Source organism: Ruditapes philippinarum, unplaced genomic scaffold (genome assembly GCF_026571515.1).
Source record: "Ruditapes philippinarum isolate M1 unplaced genomic scaffold, ASM2657151v2 ctg1899_1_1_1_1, whole genome shotgun sequence".
Lineage (NCBI taxonomy): Eukaryota > Metazoa > Mollusca > Bivalvia > Venerida > Veneridae > Ruditapes > Ruditapes philippinarum.
Window position 1 is genome coordinate 149,742 of NW_026857526.1, and position 24,648 is coordinate 174,389.

General features: G+C 33.8%; 1 protein-coding gene across 1 annotated transcript in view; it reads right to left on the reverse strand.

Moving 5' to 3' along the window:
- Positions 1–24,648, reverse strand: part of LOC132750079 (E3 ubiquitin-protein ligase rnf213-alpha-like) — a 162,222-nt gene that overhangs the window by 47,563 nt on the left and 90,011 nt on the right. The window contains exons 12-26 of the mRNA XM_060740016.1: positions 20,565–20,672; positions 18,452–18,653; positions 16,567–16,869; positions 15,808–16,105; positions 15,083–15,350; positions 14,066–14,222; positions 12,467–12,687; positions 9,648–9,809; positions 6,806–6,964; positions 6,418–6,585; positions 5,100–5,346; positions 4,094–4,330; positions 3,602–3,782; positions 1,102–1,238; positions 207–281 (exon numbers count right to left, since the gene is read on the reverse strand). Coding sequence (XP_060595999.1) covers positions 207–281; positions 1,102–1,238; positions 3,602–3,782; positions 4,094–4,330; positions 5,100–5,346; positions 6,418–6,585; positions 6,806–6,964; positions 9,648–9,809; positions 12,467–12,687; positions 14,066–14,222; positions 15,083–15,350; positions 15,808–16,105; positions 16,567–16,869; positions 18,452–18,653; positions 20,565–20,672 — 2,923 coding nt within the window. The remainder of the gene's footprint in view (positions 1–206; positions 282–1,101; positions 1,239–3,601; positions 3,783–4,093; positions 4,331–5,099; positions 5,347–6,417; positions 6,586–6,805; positions 6,965–9,647; positions 9,810–12,466; positions 12,688–14,065; positions 14,223–15,082; positions 15,351–15,807; positions 16,106–16,566; positions 16,870–18,451; positions 18,654–20,564; positions 20,673–24,648) is intronic.

Below are 24,648 nucleotides of genomic sequence, written 5' to 3' on the forward strand. Positions count from 1 at the left end.
CTCAAGGCCTATGCCTCCCATTGGGGACATGTCTGTATCTCTTTGACATAAATCAACTTATCTAAAATATCTGAATACCTATTTTACACACAACCTAAGTTCTTGTTATGAATTTTTATACACAAATACTTGCTAGGAGCTAACAAATCCAATTTTAAAGCTGCTTTTATCATATTTAACTTTACAAAGGACAAATTATAGCTTACCTGAGGGACACATAATAAGATTAGGTTCACCTTCATTGTATCCAAGAGGTAACGATCTGGATATTAGATTGGTATCTGTGAAATAATGACATAAAACTGCCCTCAATATTACAATTACTTATTACATTTAGGATGAGTGTAAGTATATTGATCCAGAAGTAAAGTCACTGTCTCTGTCTCTTATTCAGCAGGTATTTAAATGTTTTTCATAAATGGGTAAACAGATATCAGCGCTGTGTTGGAAACCAAGGAAACTACTTTGAAAGGGAGTAAAAAAACTTTGTCCTTTTAGATGTCACAGACATAGGTGCCATATGCGGGGTTTGTCAATATGTTGACTTATACAAATGTACATATGTTTATAAAATTATATTTCTAAAATTATGTTAAAGAACCATTACAAATAGATTCAGATACATGTATATCAAATTGAATTTTTTTCTATAAAATATTAATGACAATACTTTTGGATATCAGGAACATATTTCAAGAACTGTTTTACAAAGGTAGATACCTGCACAAACTTAAATTGAAGTTTAATTGTTTTGATAGTTTGTATAAAAATGAAATTATTTTAAAAATCATGCTTTAAAACTAAAAAGCAATGTAATAAATTTATACACATAAAAACAGCCAGCCCTTGGTGATGACATTACATAGCAATTTGTTAAGTAACTAATAATTTGGTAATTAAAGAAAAACCATAACAAATTATGAAACAGAGAGCTGAAGACTTTTGTCTGTAATATAATACTTTCTTACACCAAAAATATATCAAATGTGAATTATAATAATAGCTCTTTTGTCAATTGACAGTTCATGTTACTCTGCTTGTATCAAAAGCTTATCTAAAGGATCAAGCGCCATGGCCATTTTAATTGACCCATTATCATACCTTTTCGAGCAAGATGTTTCAGTATAAGACCAAGATGTTCCAAACTTAGATAGTCTCGTATGTTGGAAGATATAGACTCCAGAAACTGTTCCCATAACGCTGTAAGTTCATTGATCAGAGGAGCCGACCCAAAATCACTGTGATAAAAAAGGGTAAGATGTTAATAAGTAATTCAATTAAAATTTAATGAAACATTTATTTATCACAAAAGTAAACAAGATATGTTTGTAAAACATGTATGCCCCCTATCGGCAGCCAATTAGTCATGTGATCAGATTATTATGACTGACTTTTGACCTAGTGACCAAAAAATCAATAAGGATTAATTACTGGTTATGACTAGTCACTAGGTATTTGTTACCGCAAAGGTTGTGTGCAGCAATTTTATGACAAAGTTATTTCAAATCTTACCAAATAATATATGCATAAATTTTATGAATCATGTAGGCCTCATTAACGACAGCCAAGTTGTTATATTACAAAAGACCTTGAAATGTGTATACTAAAAGGATTTTTAGTTTAATAAAAAATATCAACCAAGGCAACAATTTTTACATACAAGGTCAAAATGACATTGACCTTTGACCCTGAAATCAATAGGGGTTATCTACTGTCTAAGACCAATGCACCTGTGAAGTTTGAAGGTAAAGGGCCCATGAGTTGGGATATTGATCAGAAAGCGTTGTTACCTATAAGGTCAATGTGGTCTTGACCTCTGACCCCTTAACACCAAAAAATCCATTGAGGTCATCTTCTGACCAAAAGCAATGCATCTGTAAAGCTTGAAGGTCAAGGGTCCATGGGTTGTCCAGTTATTGATAGAAAACTGTTTTGAAATACAAGGTCAATGCAACCTTGACCTTTGTTTCCCTGACCCCAAAATCAATAGGGGTCATCTACTGGCAAATACCAATGCACCTTCAAAATTTGAGGGCCAAAAGCCCATAGCTTGTCAAGTTATTGATAGAAAACTGTTTCAATGCAAAACCCTTGATCTTTGACCCCAAAATAATAGGGGTCATCTACTGGTCAAGTCCAATGCACCTACCAAGTTTGAGGGCCAACAGCCCATGGGTTGTCAAGTTATTGATCGGAAACCGTTTTTACATACAAGGTCAATGTGACCTTGACCCCAAAATCAATAGGTGTCATCAGCTGGTCATGAACAATCATCATACCAAGTTTGAAGTTCCTAGACCTAAGCATTCTTTAGATATTGATCGGAAACTGTTTTAATCTACAAGGTAAATGTGACCTTGACCTTTGACCCCATGAACCCAAAATCAATAGCGTCATCTGCTGGTCATGAACAATCATCATACTAAGTTAGAAGTTCCTAGGCCTAAGCGTTCTTTAGTTATTGATCAGAAACCGTTTCTACCTACAGGGTCAATGTGACCTTGACCTTTGACCCTTAAATCAATAGTCATCTGCTGGTCATGAACAATCATCATACCAACTTTGAAGTTCCTAGGCCTAAGCTTACTATAGTTATTGATCGGAAACTGTTTTTACCTACAAGGTTAATGTGACCTTGACCTCTGACCCCTTGACCCCAAAATCGATAGGGGTCATCTGATGGTTATGAACAATCGTCAAACCAAGTTTGAAGTTCCTCGGCCAAAGTATTCTTTAATTATTGATCTGAAAACATTTTTACCTACAGGGTAAATATGACCTTGACCTTTGACCCCTTGACCCAAAAATCAATAACGGTCATCTGCTGGTCATGAACAATCATCAAACCAACTTTGAAGTTCCTAGGCCAAAGTGTGCTTTAATTATTGATCAGAAACCGTTTTTACCTACAAGGTTAATGTGACCTTGACCTTTGACCCTTGACCCCAAATTCAATAGAGGTCATCTGCTGGTCATGAACAATCATCAAACCAACTTTGAAGTCCCTAGGCCCAAGCGTTCTTTAGTTATTGATCGGAAACCATTTTTACCTTCAGGGTAAATGTGACCTTGACCTTTGACCCCTTGACCCCAAATTCAATAGCGGTCATCTGCTGGTCATGAACAATTATCAAACCAAGTTTGAAGTTCCTAGGCCTAAGTAAGCTTTAGTTATTGATCGGAAACCGTTTTTACCTACAAGGTTAATGTGACCTTGACCTTTGACCCCAAAATCAATAGAGGTCATCTCCTGGTCATGAACAATCATTATACCAAGTTTGAGGTTCCTAGGCCAAAGCGTTCTTTAGTTATCACTTGGAAACCGTTTTTACCTACAAGGTCACTGTGACCTTGACCTTTGACCCCAAAATCAATAGGGGTTATCTACTGGTCATGAACAATCATCATACCAAGTTTGAAGTTCCTAGACCTAAGCGTTCTCTAGTTATCACCCAGAAACCATTTGGTCTACGCACCGACAGACCGACCGACAGACAAATGCAAAGCAATATACCTCCACTTCCTTTAAGGGGGGCATAACAATTTAAAAATATACAAGTCATAGAACATTGACATAATATTAGATATAAAAAATCAATACTTTCGCTTCCTCAGTCCAGATATGTTTGTAGTTATCATAGTTTGTATGTCAGTCTGTGATTGGCTCCAGCCAGTGAAAGTAGGTCTCTGTGTAACCTGCTCTCTCATTGGCTGATTCTCAACTTGAGGCTGTTCCACATCATCAGCCTTGGCCATGTCTTGCTCCATACACCAGATAATTCCTTTTTTAAAATGATAATTTGAAGGCACAGTTAACTTTAGTACATAATGCAAATGCATTTCTAAACTTTGGCTACAATTAAACATTTGTCTGAAAAACTTTGTTATCTAACAGTTCTTATAATCACCATGTCTGAATAATTTAAACTTCTTATTTGAAATAATTTCTAAATATATGAAAGACTTAAACTAGGATGTTCATACAAGTAATACATCTTGCACTAGCAAGCATTTGTATATCATTCTCAATGACTTTTTGATTTATTATCAATTTTAAAAACATCTTTGAAATGTTCAAATATATAATAATTACCTGCAGGCAGATCATCCAGATCTAAAAGCTCTGCAGCCCGAAGAGCTAGATCCTCACTGTATCCTGCAAGAACAAGCTCTTGAAAGAAATTCTCTTTCTTTTCATCTTCAGTGACATTTGTAAGTATTTCAGCAGCATCATCATCTTCCAATTTATTTTCTTCAAGGTCGTCAGGTTTCAACTCATCGTACCCATCAATCTCCCTCTTAGCATCTGTCATTGCTTCCAAAACATCATCTGGAAATGATTTACACATTACAGTACAACATATTTTTATAATTAGGTAGTTACCAGTTAAAATATATATATATAGGATTTCAAAAATTTGATCGATTTGATCATAGTATACCGGTGCCTCATATTTCTGTGGTACTAAACTGTTCAACACAGACAACAAAAGTTGGAAGAATAAAGTTCCGGAAAATACATTGAGTATTGTAGCAATGCCATGTCAATTACGTCATAGTTTATTTCATTTAATGTTTGAATGTAAGCAATTATGTACACAACATGGCAATTGACACCTATCTGCTGCCTAGTGAGTAAAGTTGTGTTCTCATAATGGCAACGTTCCAGCTTTTCTGGTGGAGGAAGACCTCAGATGCCCTTCCATACATTATTTCAGGCAGGAACGGGCACCTGAGTAGAGCCACTGATGTTTCGTAAGCTAGCTAGATAGTTTCCTCACATGAAAGAATCCAAAGCCCCTGTCGGGATTCAAACCCACAACGGTGAGGGGCAAGTGGTTTGAAGTCAACGACCTTAACCACTCGGCCAGGGACACCCCTTCTACAGAATGAATAATTTTGTGAATAGTGGATGTCTTTGGGAAGGATGCTTTACTTAATACATAGTGAATTTGATTTCATATTTGTCATTACATTAACTCAAAGAGACATAGTACTATTGTAACTTTTCATAAAATTTCAAATCTCGGCGCTTGTTCCTTAAATTTTTAACTTGAATCTATTCACCAAAAACATTAAAAATCAAATGATGTACCCACCTGGTGTACAGTTTGCTTTAACAGCTGATAATAATGGATAGATACGGAGATCAGGTTGAGTTTCAGTTCCAATTTTCACCAATTCCCTTTGTAGAACAACAAGCTGATCAATGGTAAAGTAGTTTAGATGAAGATGGTTCTTGCGTTTGTCTTGAATGTGTTTCAACCAATCAGTATAGCAGTTTTCCATAACGTTTGCCAGTTTAGGAATCATGTCTTTCAAATCTTCATTATATGACTTTCTGCCCTTTAAAAATGATGTATTTACAATGTTTTATTTATCACATACCCATGCCGTTTTTGTGGCCTCGTAAAAGCTGTATTGCAAGGCCATGCATATATTTTTTTACCTGATGTCAGTTGCATTATACAAACATACGTGTTAAGTATAAATTTAGACGCACTTATTGTTAGTGTTACACTATATACGTGTCAATGAAAAATCAATACTTTTGTTACTGTAATTATATTGGATTTGTGACAAATAGAATATAACAATCATGTAGCTTCACTTATATATACATAATATGATTTTATTAGACTCATTCACAAATTTCTGTATTGAACCTACACTAATTTCATATCCTCTATATAGTGGCACATTTCTGCCAACAACTTAACACTTATTATTCCCTGCGGTCTGGAGACCTGCGTATTGGTACGCGTTTAACTTTTGAGGCATGGAGGAGCACGTGACCTGTTTTCAGGAACAAAGGACAATCACTCAAAAATTAGGCAAGGCAGAGTTAAGGTTCTTTTGCACTGCACTTCTTCTCAATGAGATCTATGTACTTACAGAGTTTCTTGTTGATACCCCTTGTCATTTTAGAATTACATTGTATGTCCCAGACAAAGTTCAATGTGCAAAAAAACAAAGGGCAATAACTCCAAAATTAGACAAAGCAGAGTTACAGTTCTTTTGCACTGCACTTCTTCTCAATGAGATCTATCTACCTACAGAGTTTCTTGTTAATACCCCTTGTCATTTTAGATTATGTCCCAGACAAAGTTTAAAGTGTAAAAACAAAACAAAGGGAAATTACTCAAAAAATAGGCAAGGCAAAGTGTTTTGCACTGCACTTCTACTCAATGAGTTCTATCTACCTACAAAATTTGATTTCTCTTGTAAATTCAGACTAAGTTCCCAAATAAGAAATCAACAACAAAAGCAACCGACCGACCACCCGACCAACCACCAGCTGACTCCAGTATACCCCATAAAACTTTGTTTGTTGCAAGTATAATGAGATAACAAAATCATTCCTACTTCTTAATTGCATATGAGACTTCAAAATGTAACATAAAAACAAAATAGTACCTTCAGATGTGGGACATCTTCACCTTGTCCAAATTTTAGCTGAATACAGACAGGTCGTTTACGATTTGGGTCACAGAAAAACATTGCACTCCAATTCTTGAACAGGACACATCCAGAGGAACATAGCTTCATGTACACATTGCTTAGTCTAATTGTACTGTCAAATATCTATTGAAACAAAAATTGATGTCACTTTACAATCAACAAGTGAAACTGGTAGGCTGGAGTTTGTCTGATTAATCAAAATTAACACTTGACTAAGTTGAATATGTATGAATAGCATTGAAATAAAATAGCACATTCTAACTTTGACAATTCAGGCATCAGCTATGGTAGATTTTTCATTATTGTAAATTAAACTTTATATTACAGCAAGTTATTTACAAACCATAGTAAATCTTTCAACATTGTCATTTCCCTTTTCAGCTTTTCCAGCCACTAACATCAAACGACTGTGTAAATCTTGTAATTGATGGAAGGTGTAATTTCTATCCTGACCTTGACCTTCCACGTCTAATACTGTCAGTCTCAGAGTATCTGATATCATCTATTCAATAAATCATAATACACAAATCAGCATTATTTTAATAACATATGCAATAGTAGAGATTATTGCAAACTTGTCAATATAAAAATGTTCCTAAAACAGAATTCAATGAGTTTTTTTAACATAATGTAAAACGTTTTGAGTCCAATGCCAATACCTGCATATAATACAGGTGAATGTTCACGATGGAAATGAAAACAACAAAAAAACATCTCTTTTATTGGATTTGTTAATAGAGTAATATAAATTTGACTCTAAAATAAGTCATGTTCTAAGAAAATAATTTAGCATAACTGGCTTTCAATGTTATCTGTTCGTTAAAAATGCATTTTAATTATGATAGTGAGTAAAAAATATATTATAAGGTTAACAGCTCTTTAGAAATGCATTTCAAGTTTCTAAATTAAACAAGTATTCCAAGTTTGAAGTTTAAAAGTAATTAGCTTTGACAGTCTTTGAGAAATTGACTATAGCAAAAACAAGTAAAAACAAGAGGCATAACTTTATAAAAACAAGAGGGCCAATATGGCCCTACATGGCTCACCTGACCCATCAAACTCATCCAAAAAATTACCTAGACAAGCATTCTGACCAAATTTCATGACAGGTGAGTCAAAAATGTGACCATTTGAGCAGTGTGACCTAGTTTTTAACCCCAGGTGACTCATATTGGAACTTGACCTAGAAATCATCAAAACAATCTTTCAGACCAATTTCCAGGATACTTGGATCAAAACAGTAGCCACTAGAGTGTTTACAAGATTATTCTGTTTTTAGCCACTGTGACCTAGTTTTTCATCAAGATGACCCATGTTCAAACTCATCCGAGCAATTATCTAGCCAAGCATCCTGACCAAATTTGATGATAATTGAGTCATAAATGTGACCACTAGAGTGTTAACAAGGTTTTTCCATATTTGGGCGGTGTGACCTAGTTTTTGAAGCCAGGTAACCCATATTCAAACTTGACCTAGTAATCATCAAAACAAACTTTCAGACCAATTTCCAGGATATTTGGATCATAACAGTTAGCCACTAGTGTTAACAAGATTTTTCTATTTTAAGCTCTTGTGACCTAGTTTTTCATTCGAGATGATCCATGTTCAAACTCATCCAAGCAATTACCTAGACAAGCATCCTGACAAAGTTGGATGATAATTGAGTCGAAAATGTGACCACTAAGAGGTTAACAAGGTTTTTCCATATTTGGGCGGTGTGACCTAGTTTTTGACTTCAGGTGACCCATATTTGAACTTGACCTAGAAATCATCAAAACAAACTTTCAGACCAATTTTCCAGGATATTTGGATCAAAACAGTAGCCACTAGAGTGTTAACAAGATTTTTCTATTCTTAGCTCCTGTGACCTAGTTTTTCATCCGATATGATCCATGTTTAAACTCATCAGAGCATTTACCTAGACAAGCATCCAGACCAAGTTTGATGATAATCAAGTCAACAAGAGCCACCGCCGGGGGGGGGGGGGGCAACGCTTGACTTTTTACTTTTTCTAAAAGCAAACAAAGAAATGTTTGAACAAATCTTAACGTTTCCTTTTTTATAAATTTAATCGGTCTGTCTTAGGTCACATTAGTTTTGTCAATATATTTTGTATATATAAATATATTCATTTTTTTCTTTCTTTCATATATATTCATTTTTGGGCGGGAATGGTCTTATAAAATAATAAATGTGTTTGCCATTAGATATTTGTAATAAGAAAATTAATAGTGTCTGAGTCAGCCAACTGCGGTAAAAGAAGCTATAAATAGCTCACCGCTATGGTAATAAAAGTGATGACGTTACAAGATAAAAATAACTTAAATATATAAGGCCAAAAAGTCGAGCTAAAAATGTGATCATTAGGGTGTTAACAAGGTTTTTCTATTTTAAGCTCCTGTGACCTAGTTTTTCATCCCAGATGACCCATGTTTAAACACATCTGAGCTACTACCAAGATAAACAACATGACCAAGTTTGATGATGATTGAGGCAAAAATGTGACCACTAGAGTGTAGACAAAGTTGTTCTGTTTTTAGCTCCTGTGATTTAGTTTTTCATCCGAGATATTTACCCATGTTCAAACTTATCCAAGCTATTAACTAAATAAGCATCCTGACAAAGTTTGACGATTGAGGCAAAAATGTGACCGCAAGAGTGTTAACGAACATTTTTTCATACAATACTAAACATAAAACTTCTGACAACAACCCATAATATCTTCAACACTTTTCCCCCATGCACTATAGGTTCATAGCAAAATACTGTTATATCTGTATATTGTTGCACAGTTATAGTATTAAAGCAGCACACCTCCAGATTCATACTAATTTTCTTGAAAATTTTGAAAAATGTATTAAAAAGTTAAATATTGTGAAGTGAACAAAGAACTAATTTTCACATTGCAAGCAGCACATAAAAGTAATGTAAATTACCAAAAAGCGGTAAAAATATGCATAAATAGCCCTCAATGCGTTAGTAATCAGTAAAAATAGGGCAAAAAATACTGCAACATCAGACATAAATCACACGTTACATGGAAATTATTATTTTTATCTTGAATCTCTTTACTTTTCTTAAAATCTCAGTACTTTTTCTATAGTTTGATTTTTTGAAATATTCTGGCGTATCTGGAGGCATGCAGCTTTAAGTTCAAAATATCTATTATCTAAATAGCAACATACCAATAATGTTCCATGAGAAGACTCATTATTCCAAACATTTTTACCAACTGTAAATACTCCTTTTGCATTGATAGCTTCAACCTGCATAAGGGAGGTAACCTCTACGGAACCATGAGCTTTCTTGATTTCTTTAAACCATTCTAGATTATGGTTCGTATCTTCCTACAATGAATAAATATACATGTAGCATAGCATAGATTATATTCAGCTTTACAAGTTATTGACGTTATTGACAAGATCTGCTTGTATATGACTTAGTAATAAAATGTTATAATTGACAACAATAGGGGAATACTTTTCCTAAAAGTGAATATGCTGATGTTATGAATTTATTTCACTAAAAATAATAAATCATATGAAAAAGTAACAACAATGCATTTGTCACAAAATACACCTGTCACAAATGCTCAATCACACTAACATAAAGAATCCATCAATTCATGATGACTAAATGATGACTAAATGGTCAATATTCACATTTTTATTTTTAATTTAACCGTGGTCTTCTATATCATGTAACTTTTAGACATAAATTTCTTGCATATCACTATGCATAACAATGTCAAACATTTGTGCCAAGTAATATTACAATGCATTGAGGTATGTAGAAGTTTGACTTTGGACAAGTGATTTCCAGTGACCTTGACCTATGTCTCATGATGGTGAATATTTGTCAAGTAACACCAAGATCCAAGCAATTGAAAGATATGCTCTGGACAAAATATTGACATTTAATCATCTCTGGCAACTTTGACTATCTTGCCCTGGATTATGTTGGTTGAAAAAACATAGTCTCATGATTGTGATTAATAAATGTAAATAATTATAACTTAATAAAAATCCCTAAAAGAAATAAATGCATCTAGAACTTTTGCTCAAAACAAGCAATTTCTCTGACCTCAAAGAGTGATCTTTAACTTTGACCAAGAGACCACTTTTAGGTGCGAAACTACACCCCTTTTAGGTGTGACACTACATCTCATAGTGACAAATATTTAAAATTAAATACTAAGCAATACTATAATTTGTCAATGCATGTAGAAACAAAGTACTCTTGACAAAATCTGGACAATATATTATCTTGTGTTTTAATCTAAATTATGTTTGTAAGACTCAGTATCATGATTGTAAACATTTTTGATATAAATTAGAACTACTAAATTATACACACGCATATATATTTAATTTTTTACCTGACCTTTGACCTCCTTGAGTGACCTTGACCTGTAAGAAAACTCAAACCGGGGCTCCACATAAGTTTACTATATACTTTATTAACTTACAATATCTCATTCCTCCATTTAGTTATCATCAGAAACCCAATCTTTTATTTTTAGTAACAGTGACCTTAACCCTAGGGGTACAAAAGCATTCCCAAGTAAGATATCTATACAAGTTTGCTTTTTACAAAATTTGATTACAATACAGTCAACTATCGTTATCTCGACATCGCTTTTCTCGATATTTCGTTATCTCGATGAAATTTTGAAAGTCCCGATTTTCTTCCTTCTTTATCTATATTGGAAATATTTGTTTATCTCGATATTTTTATTTCCATATTTTCAGTATCTCGATGTAATATTTCAGCCCCAACAGTTATTTTCACACTATTATCCTTTGTTTATCTCGACTAATAGTTTTCTTTCATCTGTTCCCTTCAGACGTGTGAAAAACACGAACTAGACGATAATTGCTCAATTGCGCGTGTCATAATGATGATTATGTTTGTAACAAGTTAAGCTGTTTTTATAAAAGTTAATCTATTTAGCGAGTTGATTGACTTATGTCCAAAATGAGTGAATTTTACGTTCTTTATAAATATTCGAACACTGTATTAATTCAATATGACTTTAAATGTAAATGAAATAGTAAGTATAGAAACACAATCGTTGCAATATTGTTTCACAACATCACCACCAAATCAATAAGCAGTCGAACAATCTCGAGAAAGACCCGATATATAACAAAATAACCACCCTGAAAACAATGTTTTCACCATATCGATGTATTACTGAGTAAACCTCACTATATGTGTTTATCACAGACACAAGTATTTCCGCTGGTAAACATCCGCTATTGTTACTTTGTTAAATATTGGCTAGGCCTATGAAAACAAGACAATGGGAAATCATAGTTTATTTGACATAAGGTATGCACATGTCTTTTGTGAAATCAGTTTCTGCCTTATTCAAACCCTTATTTGTTTATCTCGACATTTCGTTATCTCGATATTTTTTGGATGGTCCCGATGACTTCGAGATAACGAGAGTCGACTGTATTTATTCCTAACTTTTATTTATTATATGAAAACCATAAAATGGACTGAATGATGGACCAACATGCTCACTGCTACCCCCTAAAACTTTGTGTAAGGGGTAAAATAATACATTATCCAGGGCCAAAACACCATTTTAGGGGAAGGGGCCTCAGCCTTTTTCTTGGGGAAAATATGCACGATTTTAGCATACTTTGGGAAAAGGGGTCTCAAATTTAACACAAAGCAAAAAGCACTGGGAAATACTAATAAGGTAGTGAATGACCTTAATTCAACACCATCATTTAATTTTGTTCTAAATTCTATGGGAAATTATAAAAGACTGGCGAATTTTGAGGACCAAACTGGGGGAAAAAAGAGGCTAGTTTGGTTGGGGAAGCAGCCTATATTCGGCCTCTACAAAAAAGGGTTTTTTGACCCTGTTATCTGAATCTTTCAAACAAAACTTATCTTAATTCATTAAAACAATGCATAGTATTTTTACTGGCATCTGAATCAGATGAATTTAAACAATAAATCTAGTGCAATTTTTTCAACATCTTACCAGTTGTGCTGGCAAATTTGGATTTGCATCAAGCTCTTTCCACACAAAAGAACAGAGTTTTAGTAGATGTTCATAACCCGAAGTGGGTTGAAGGTCAAATATAAGAGGGGCATATCCTGTTACTGCAGAGTGCAGACACTGAACTCTGGGAATGTTCAATCCCTCTTCACCAGCTGACATAATGGCCAAGTCAACAAACACCTTCAATTCCTTTAATCCCTCTAAAATGTGCAGGGTAATCAAATAAACAAAACAACAATTTAAGGGATACATAAGTTTTACATTGAACATTAATTTTAAATCTACATGTTAATACAGATCTCAAAGTACTAGTCTTAGAATCAAACCTTGTACCTATTAGTATTTCGACACAAGGTCACATTAGACCCTTTTCAATGGTGCCTTACAACATCATTTTCTGTGATCTGCTTGGAGAAGAATAAAACCTTCATAGGCAAAGTTTATAAAATACAATGGACAGTCTGTGATTGAAATATTATGTAATCTAAACAAAGAGCATATATGAAAACAGGCCATGTTTGTAAATTCCAACAAGAACGATCAGTGATCACATGTGTCGCCTCATGATGGCCAATTTCATGTTGGGACATTGAGTTTTGTGACAGACGGACAGACAGACAAACAGTGCACAACTAGACTTGGTACTGATCATTCCTGTAAAGTTTGGATAAAAAGTGCACCAGTAGTTTATGAGGAGTAGTCCGGACAAGCTTTTGTATATCTGGCAACACACAGAAAAAAACAGCTTTTTATCAAAGGGCCATAACTCGGCCAAAAATCATTCAACCGGAAAACCCGTGCAATATGCGCAAGGACTTGAGCTACAGCTCAATCTTGTAAAGTTTCATTGAAATTGCATTAGTGGTATAAGAGAAGTAGTCTGGACAAACTTTAAAAATAAAAATTATTAAAGGGCCATAACTCTGACAAAAATCATTGAACCGGAAAATACTGACAATATGCATACAAGACTTGGTACTAATCATTCCTGTAAAGTTTGGATGAAATTGCACCAGTAGTTTATGAGGAGTAGTCCGGACAAGCTTTTGTGTATCTGGCAACACACTGAAAAAAACACTTTTTTATCAAAAGGCCATAACTCGGCCAAAAATCATTCAACCGGAAAACCCATGCAAAAGTTTCATTGAAATTGCATCAGTGGTATAAGAGGAGTAGTCCGGACAATATTTAAAAATAAAATTTATTAAAGGGCCATAACTCTGACAAAAATCTTGAACCAGAAAATGCTGACAATATGCACAACTAGACTTGGTACTGATCAGTTCTGTAAAGTTTGGATGAAATTGCACCAGTAGTTTATGAGGAGTAGTCCGGACAAGTTTTGTGACGGACGGACAGACAGACAGACAGACGGTCAGACAGACAGACGACGGAGAAGTGATCCCTATATGTCACCACTACTCCGTAGAGGCGACACAATAAAAGGACGGTCACTTATAATAGATTGCTCTTTAACTTTCTGTCAGTATTTCTTTTTCCAATTGGTCATTTTAATGTGTCTAAAACAAAACATACAAAACATTACTTTTCTAGTTTACTAATCTGTCAGTTTTATACCTTTTTCCATTGATGTTTTCAGCCATTTAACAAGTGGTTCACAGGTAACAAAGGTTTTCAGACATGCCCCTCGAGCTGGTGTCATATCAGACAAAAAGCCACACACTTTCATCACACTGTCATCAAATGACCTCATTTCTAAGTCCTTATCCTTTTGCTGAAAAAAGTTTAATGCCATCAGATTAAAAACACACATGTAGGTTAAACAATGTGTATCAATTTATTGAGGTTTGTTTATAATAAAGATTGTTTAGATATAAGCAAGATAAAAGATACATTTACAAATTTGATATACATGTATTCTAAAAAGGCTTAAATTATATTACAAAAATTAAAATTTAGAACTCCAACTTCTTCCATTTCAGTTTATTATCAAACTTCATACAAAGACATTGATAAAGCTGTTTCAAATTCATAACTTTTATTATTTGCCGGCGATATGCACAACTAGGAATGGTACTGTCATCACTCCTCTCAGCAGTGTGACCTGTGAAAGCCTGATGAGCTTAATGCAACAGATGGAAAGGCAGATGGCGAAGGCAAAAACAATTTGTTTACAAAATTTTTGGGAGACATATTAAGTTACTTGAACATACATTCACCTTACAAGAGGCCCATAATGGCCCTAATATTGCTCACCAAATTATAAAAGCTCTCAATGACAAGAGGCATTGGTGACTATAGTAATTTATAAATGAACAGAAGATATCATATCTAAATCTTAATCACAAAGTTCATAATTGTATCTTAACTGTTTGCTATTGTTACAGAATAACAATAGCTACTAAATATAATTTAATGACTGATTTTTGGAAGTCACTGGTTACTATGGAAATTTACAGTTTGCTATGGTAAGTTTAAAGTGGCTGCTGTGAAAAGTCATTGGTGAAATTACTATAAGTTGGTCACTAATTACTTTGAGGAAGTCATTGTTTGCTATGGAAATCAATGGTTGCTATGTTCCAGCTCTAATGTCAAAATGTTACAAGTACCTAAATTAATATACATTACACTTACTGTGGCAATCACTTCCATCTGATCAAAATCTCCATTCAAATTGTATTCCTGCGCAAATTCAAGGATAGTTTTGGCTCCTTCCACACATGTACTCAACTGTCTGTATTTCTTCAACTGATCCAGCCGGAGTTTTATGTCTTTGACATTCATATGTTTTAGCTCTGCCTCCATCTTCCCATAATCTTCTCCATACATCTCTCCAAGTCGTTTCTCAAACTCCCTAAACTGGATTTCACCACTCTGGATTCTCACTGACATTTCATCCAAGCTGTTTTCATTGAAACAAATATAGATGTTTCTATGTTTTAGGCAGTTTAGTTTTCTCATATATCAAACTTTCTTTCACTTAATAATGTTTTAGAAAAACACATTCTTTAATAAAACCTTTTCAAAATTTAATAAACTTTATATTCTGTAAAGGTTTCTATTTTTTTTTCTCAAACAAAAGTGTTCAATAATTAATCAATAAGCAGAAACTGTTGCATACAAAAACAAAACCTATTTGCTATCAGTGCTCCACTTTTCTAAGTGCTGGATAAAAGCCCTTTTGGAAAAAGTCTCATATTTTGATGGTGAACATGTTGAAGTGAATTACTTTGACAGTAACTGAGTAAATGAACCTTAACAAAAGATTAACCAACACTGATGCCAACAAATATTGAGCTCCACTCTTTATCTTCAAAACGTCAAGCTAATAAAATCAAATCATAGAATGTAAAATATACCTCTCTTTAACAGGAGTCCACACTTTTTGTACAACATGTTCCAAAGAAACACACCCAGCTTCAACTTCAACACACTTGCCTTGCCATAAATTTATAAATGTTCTACTTTTGTTGTAAACATGAAGCGGTGGCACCATATCTAACACAGTCTGTGGCAAATCAAATGCACATAATTTTGGTACATATTGGTCAATTTCCTCAATGCTTTTTTCAGCAGCTGGTACACAGAATTCCCTCACAGAATGTCTAGTTATATCCTTTTGCTTTTGCAATATGTCAGCAACACATCTTATGTCCACTTTACAAGAAAGAGAGAGTTCATTAAAACAAGTCAGCAGGGAAAAAATAGTCATAAATTATATACAAAAAAAACAAAAACAATAAAAATGTGATATTTTTTGCCAAATTTTGTTTCCAAAACAACAAATTTAGATAGTTACTACTACAACAACAAATATTTTAAAGCATAATATTTTGTTTGTCACCTTATGATAACACTAATGATAGCTCAGAGAGAAAAATTGTTAGTTAAAATATCCTGAAATGCTTAAACTTTTACCTTTTGCAAAGTACCTTACATGAAGTTAGGTCTTGTGACAAGAACAGAAACAATTATTGTTAGTTAAATATATTAGTATAAATAAAACATTATGCATTAAATTACTCATCATAATTACTTATTTTCTTTGGATGACAATCTTGTGACAAAATATTTCTCAGAAGTTGTATAAAAACACAACAAATAGTAGATTTTTTTACCATTTGTTAGATGTTGACACAGACTTGCTAATGTTGACATTTCTTCAGCTTGAATCTTGAAAGCTTTTACTTCTCTCTGTCTCAACTTTATCCCTTTACTTACAGATGCAAACTCTATTTCTGGGCAAACAACTTCTGCCAGCTCTGAGAATGTCTGCTCTCTTGACGCCAACAATTCCAAGTCTAAAATGGTGATTGAGCCATCATTCAGCTTACAAACCCTGTCGTCAATAACTGCCACTGCTTTTTCCAAAATGTCTACACACTCTTTCTTCAATATTTTGAAATTTTTCTCATCATTATCTGTAACATATAGGTAGAAAACATAGTAAATTACTAGAAATGTTTTGCCGCCAAAAATCCTGTATATTACTGGCGCCAGTTATCCATTGTCCTTTTTTAGGCATTTTGAGTTAAACCCAACACAAGTATAAAAAATGTTTTTTTTTGGCTTAACTTAAATGTTTTCTTGGCTTAATTAGGGGGCATAATCATGCCTATCTACAATAAATTTGTGTCAATTAAGTCTTGGCAATGCATTTTCACAAAAGAAGACTTAAACTGTAATTTCCTATATGCTTATAAACTAAGTGATCCCCCTGGATGGGCCAATTTTTCTACCCATGGGGCATATCAAAGCTTAAGGCATTGTAGCTTTTCAGGATAAGTCTTTTATACTTTTACTATACAAGTCTATATAACTTAAGTGAACCCTGGAGCCTAACAAATTTTGACCCCTGGGGCTAGATTTAAATCATTTTGTAAAGGTCAACTTGGAAATGCTACATGTCAAATATCTAAGCTCTTCTTAAAGACTTAAATGTATTCCCATATTTAAGCCTATATAAACTGAGAGACCCCTAGGGCAGGGCCACTTTTGACCCAGGGACAGGATTTATATCACTTTTGTAGAAGACCACAAGGTGATGCTACAGGTCACATATCTAAGCAATGGGCATTTAAGTCACACTGACCACAAATTGTGCTACAAAACATTATTTTTCCAAAATTATAGACCACCTAAGATCACATGGCTATGAGATAAGCTACCTATCATATCTGATACAAGCTATCTATAACAGTCTGGTCAAAATGATTCAACAGAGGATATTAGTTTGGTTTGTTTTGCATGTCAATCTAGTTCATAAATTGAAGCCATCATCCCTTTTCAAAGTGCCAAACAACATGCCATATTCTAATTTCAAGAGCAGAGAAACCACAAGCAAAATTTGACAGCTAAAAAAATTCAATTTAACATGCAAAGGAAACAAATTTATTAGTAGTTTTAAGTTTTGCTGTCTAACGACATTCATGATTTCAACAAATCATGATGTCACAATTTATTTTGTTTTATTTTTTACATGATGTTTGCAAGTACATTGTATTTATGGCCTTACTTTCCTTTAAGTTAATTTTTCTCTAAGATAAAAGATACATGATTTCTCTTATGATAGAAATTTGGCGTAAAGATTATTTGTAAAAAGGGTCACCTGTTATGACCTTGACCTCTGACAATCTGACATCAAGATCAATAAGGATTATCTACTAGTCACCACCACCTTCCTATCAAATCTATGGACTAAAGGCCAAAGTGTTCTGATTTGTGTTCAATGTAACTTTGACCATTTATCTACTGACCTTGAGGTCTTAAAGCATTATCCAGATATTGATCAGACAAGCATTTTGTGGTCAAAGTCATGGTGACTGAACTGTAAAGTCAGCTGGTCAAAGATTAAAATCAATAGGCTATCATATTCTAGTCATGGTGAACTGCAACACATAATATTAGTGCTGTCTACTTATTGGTCAGATTAGGTCTGGTTTACTGACTGATGAACTGGTAAATGCAAAGCCAATTTTATATGAAGGGATAATAACTACTTACAATAGATATTCAGATAGTGTCGAAATGGTGTCCAACTCAGCACATATTGGAGAATAATTGTCCCTTTTTCCACTTCTGTTGTCTTTGTCTTGGTATGTCTCTTCCACTCTGTCATGAACATGTCAGATAAAAGCCTGCCATAACGCATGTTTTCATCTTCTGAGAAACCATAGTAGTTTACAGAATATCCCTTTGAAATTGCCTAAATATAAATTCATTTGATTCATTACTATCTTTTTCCTTACATAAGATTGTACTTGTGAAGGGCATAGAGTATTGAGGCAGTTTATGCAACTTCTTAAACCAGTTTGGCATTTCTAGTTTATATTCATGTCATTCGAATGTTATGCTATTTTGATATGTCTGGGCATTGATGAACCTGATGTTGTAGGACAATTAATACAATACCATAATGTTTCCTACATAGCTTGTAGCATACATAAATAAGATAGTAAAACTCTGAATTTTAAAGCTTTTACTTAGGATGTAAGGCCAAACCAATTATATTCTCTTGCTTTGTATATCATTGTTTTTTTTCTTTTATGTATTGTTGATTGAACTAGTAGTAAATTTTATGAGGGATAAGTGATTGGAATGAAAGTTATTTATAGAGTTGGTTCTAGGGGCTAACATATTTTCTTGATAAATGTCTACTTCTTCCATAACTTTCAAAGCATTAACATCTATTTTGTAATACAAACACTTTTCATATATTTCTGTGCATATATTTACTTTCATGCTGTAATAGTGAAATGTGGTTAATTCAAATTTTGTTATACATTGTAGTTATGAATTGTATGAATATTCTATTGTAAAATATACCTTTCAAGGCATTGTAGTTGCTAAGGAGAAGTCTTTCAAGATATTTTTATTAAGATATTTTTACAAACAAATCTTTACAAATTAAATGACCCTCAGGTGGAACCAATTTTTAACCCAGGACCATGCTTTATACAACTTTGGTAGATGTCAACTTGGCAATGCTAAATGCTTAATATTTAAGCTCTGGTCATTGCAGTTTCCTAAAAGAAAACTTAAATATATTTTCCTATATAGCATTTGTAAACTAAATGACCCCAAGGCTTGGCTCATCTTTCAACCCATGGTCATAATGAACACAATTTTCTTTTGTAGAAGACTACAAAGTGATGCTACATGCAAAACTTCTAAGCTCTAGGAATTTTTTTTTTTCAGAGAAAAAAATTTTATAGTATTTTTATGCACTACCTCCTCTTTGAAGAGTATTTAGATAGGCCAGAATTAATGTCAACTGCATTGAAACTGAGGGGTGTGGGTTCAAACCCCAAAGGAGTCATCTTTTTGTTTCTTTTCTTATTTTCAAAATCTAATATACTCAAAACTTCAGAGTAAAAATATTTTATATTTGACAAGATTAACAAATATACTTTTAAGAAAATTTAGGCAAGCTTTGAAAACAGTCCTTCACTTTTGTAAATCTAATGGATATTTTGGATAAGGCTCTCTAAGTAGCAAAACGGTCAAACAATTGTTTAAAATGGGAGGATAGGGTTACATTTTTGTACATATTTCAAACATTTTTAGTAGAAACAATCATTTTGCTTGCGTGATTTGTTAGCTGAATGCTATTACTTGTTTCGTATCAAAGATCAATAGGAAAACATTTTTCATAATGATGATATTAATGTTTATTTAGTGTTACCTTATTCCTGAAAATGAGCCCTTCAAATAGCAAAGCTTTAAATAAAAAAATGTCCATAACTTGTAAACCGTATGGTAAACTTTGTTTAAATTGTGCATACATGTGTCTTTTTAGGCATATTACTGACCTATGCCATCAATATTTTACAAAACAAGTTGATGTATTTAAAACTAAGTGACCCCTCGGGCAAGACCATTTTTTACCCAATTGGCATGACTTATATAAATTAAGTAGAAATCAACTTTGAGGCTGACGTGCTAAGGTTACTAACTTGATAACAAAATTAATTCTCTGACATATATTCCAAGGAATAGCTTATATTACATAATTGTTATATATTTGAAAGTATATTGATATTACCAATATTAAGTATTAATATGACTGATTATCGATACCCAGTGACTTAACCATATTTCAGACAAAACATTTCACCTGGAAAGCAGCTTTGCTCATGCAGTCTTGCATTTTCAGGTTGAAGTTGTCCACCTTTCTACAGTAAAGTTCAACAAAATATCTTGTGAGGGAGCTGTCTGCACACACCTATAACAAATATATGATTACCTCTCATAGCTGTTAAAGCTGCATTTACAAATATGTAATAAATATTTTGGCATCAGCCTTTAAGCAAGCAAACCGTTTTATTTATCCACAAGGAAATTCCCAGCTGCACAACTACACATGCTGAAAATTATTTCTTTCTGTAAATGTTCATGACTCTAAGTCAAACATTTGTTTTTGGACTACATGGACACAATTTGAAAATTGCAAATTTTTACAAATTCAAGGGCAATAACTCTATAAAAACTATTTAAATCCATATTCAAAACCCCAGGTGCACAAATTAAGATGCTGACCAACATTAATGTTAAGTTTTGTAACTCTAGGTCAAATATTTTTTGAGCTATGTGCAACAAAAATTGAAAATTGCAAAAAAATTTAAGTCAAGGGCAATAACTTTACATATGCTTAATATATCTGCAAGCAAACCCCCAGATGCACAACTGCACATGCTAACCAACATTCCTGTGAAGTTTCATGACTAAAGGTCAAATACTTTTTGAGCTTATTGCACATAATAAATCGTAAATTGACTATTTTTACTAAGTCAAGGGTAATAACTCTGAATAAATGCACAAGTCAAACCCAAGGTGCACAACTTAAGATGGTGACCAACACTTCTATAAAGTTTTATGCCTAAAGATCAAATGCTTTTTTAGCTATGCATGACACAAATTGAAAATTGCTTATTTTTTACTAAGTCAAGGGCAATAACTTTTATAAACAAAACTGCATTAATCCACAGGCGAAACCCCAGGTGCTCAACTTTAAATGCTGATTAACACAACAGGAGAACCGACGGACAAGGGCAAATCTAAATGCCCCCATAGAAGGGGCACAAAAATTAATAGTTGTTATCTGGAACACGGCAAATGTTGGAATTTCTCATCTAGTCCAAGTACACAAACTTTTATCACATTAGCTTCATGGTGCATAAGCCTGTCATTCACAAAAGAGCAATCATGACACCTTGTAACAGGCAATGTCTGGCTTAGACCTCCAAGAGTGAGGTAGGCCTGGAGTGTTGCGCATTTCACATTGTCTTATTATTGTGAACATTTTTACAAAGTTATTTCAAAATCCCTTGATTGATAAAAATCTATGAACCGGACACTCTATAAACCCTATGACTTCCTATTGTTACCTTGACCTTGTAGGTAGGGGTTTGGGTGATGTGCATGACACATCATCTTATTTTTGTGAACATTTGTGGGAGTTATTTCAAAATCCCTTGATTTATGACAAGGTTATGTACCCTACAAAACCTACTTTAACATCAAAATGTTATATTGACCTTGCACATAGGTGTATGGATGTTGACACGTCACCTCTTAATTTGAACATTTGTTACAATTTTTTTTTTCAAAGTCCCTTGAACAATGAAAAAATTATTGATCGAATAAAAAATATACCCTATAGCAGATCATGTTAAAATTTGACCTCAAAAGGTGACCTTGACCTTCAGGTATGGTTCCAGTGTTGCCCCTGACACATTATCTTATTATTGTCAACATTTGTGTCATTTTATTTCAAAATCCCTTGATCTATGACAAGGCTATGGACCTGACCTAAACTAGAACTATCACTAAATGTGATTAATACCCCCACAAGTCTGCTTCGTAAATGAGGATGTTACTAGTAACAGAATACCTTGTAAAAGAATTGAAACATAGAGTTATGGTTGTGGGCAATTAAAGATAATTGTGGTTCATGTATGTTGCATTTCCTTTCAATGTGGTTGGCCATTGATGAAGTTTAATTGAATTACTCTGTAATAAGTCCAGAAAGACAAAGAAAAAGAACAAAGGTCAATAACTCTATAAATACTGAAGATAGAGTTATAGTTCTTTTACTGCACTTCCTCTTATTGTGCTTGACCATTGTATGAAGTTGTTTTGAATTCCAACCAGTACGTTTTAAGTTATGCTCCGGACAAGGAAAAGTATCAATGGGCAGTAACTCTGTATTTTGTCAAAATGGAGTTATGGCTCTTGTGCACTGCACTTCCTTTGAATGTTCTTGACAACTGTATGAAGTTGTACTGAATTCCAAACAGTAGTTTTCAAGTTATGCTCTGGACAAGGAAAAGTAACAAAGGGCAATAACTCTGTAATTACTCAAGATGGAGTTATGGTTCTTGTGCACTGCACTTCCCCTTATTGTGCTAGACCATTGTATGAAGTTGTTTTGAATTCCAACCAGTAGTTTTCAAGTCATGATCTGGACAAGGAAAAGTAACAAAGGGCAGTAACTCTGTAATTAGTCAAGATGGAGTTATGGTTCTTATGCACTGCACTTCCTCTCAATGTGCTTGACCATTGTATGAAGTTATAATGAATTCCAACAATAAGTCTTCAAGTTATGTTCCGGACAAAAGAAAGCAATGGAAAAGTAACAAAGGGCAATAACTCTGTAATTAGACAAGATGAAGTTATGGTTCTTGTGCACTGCACTTCCCCTTATTGTGCTTGACCATTGTATGAAGTTGTTTTGAATTCCAACCAGTATGTTTAAAGTCATGCTCTGGACAAGGAAAAGAAACAAAGGGCAGTAACTCTGTAATAAGTCAAAATGGAGTTATGGTTCTTGTGCACTGCACTTCCTCTCAATGTGCTGGACCATTGTATGAAGTTATAATGAATACCAACAATTAGTCTTCAAGTTATGGTCCGGACAAAAGAAAGCAATGGAAAAGTAACAAGCAATTATCATAGTATTGCAAGCAATCCATAAGTCCCCTACCGGATAGAACCCCATCAGCATACTGAAGGGCCATTGGCCATTCACTAATGTGTAAATTTTTCTCTATTTTAAGTAAATTTGTTGGAAATGTTCTTTAAAAGTGATCACAGGAAAAAGTTTTTATGAACAGACAGACAGTCGGACTGAAGGACACTCTAAAGTTAATATTTGAAACATCCCTGTTACCAAAATATAACATTTTAAAAAGCAAAATTCTTACAGAGGAGATAACTCTGGAATTAAAGATGCAATTTCATAAAAAGTTTCAGCTCTTTTTGACTAATCACAAATATTGTTATATTTGCCATGTTTTAAGCCTATTTGTTGCCAAGGCAACCAATATTTTTTCAAAATAGGAAGAACAGATAATTCATGCATAATTTCAAGACTGCCATCTACCCATATGTCAAGTTTCATAAAAATATTTCCAGTACTTTTTGAGTTATCACTGGATTCAGTTTATGTGTAAAATTTGCCATATTTTCAGTCTATGTGTTGCCATAGCAACCAGAATTTTCAACATAGGAAGAAAAGAAAAAGACTTGTATAATCTCCAGACTGCCATCTACACATATTACAAGTTTCATAAAAATATTTCTATTACTTTTTGCGTTAACACTGGATCCAGTTTTTGTGTAAAAATTGCCATATTTTCAATCTATTTGTTGCCATAGCAACCAGAATTTTCAACATAGGAAGAAAAGAAAAAGACGTGCATAATCTCCATACTGCCATCTATCCATATATCAAGTTTCATAAAAATATTTCCAGTACTTTTGGTGTTATCACTGGGTCCAGTTTATGTGTAAAATTTGTCATATTTTCAGCCTATTTGTTGCCATAGCAACCAGAATTTTCAACATAGGAAGAAAAGAAAAAGACGTGCATAATCTCCATACTGCCATCTATCCATATATCAAGTTTCATAAAAATGTTTTCAGTACTTTTCAAGTTATCGCGGGATCCAGTTTTGTGGACGGACGGACTGATGGACTGACAGACAGACGGACGGACGGACAGACGGACAGACGGACGGAGGGTAAACCTAAAGTCCCCTCCGGTAAACCGGTAGGGGACTAATAAAGGGCAATAACTCTGTAATTACTTTAGATAGAGTTATGGTTCTTATGCACTGCACTTCCTCTCAATGTGCTTGGCCATTGTATGTAGTTATATTGAATTCCAACCATTAGTCTTCAAGTTATGCTCCGGACAA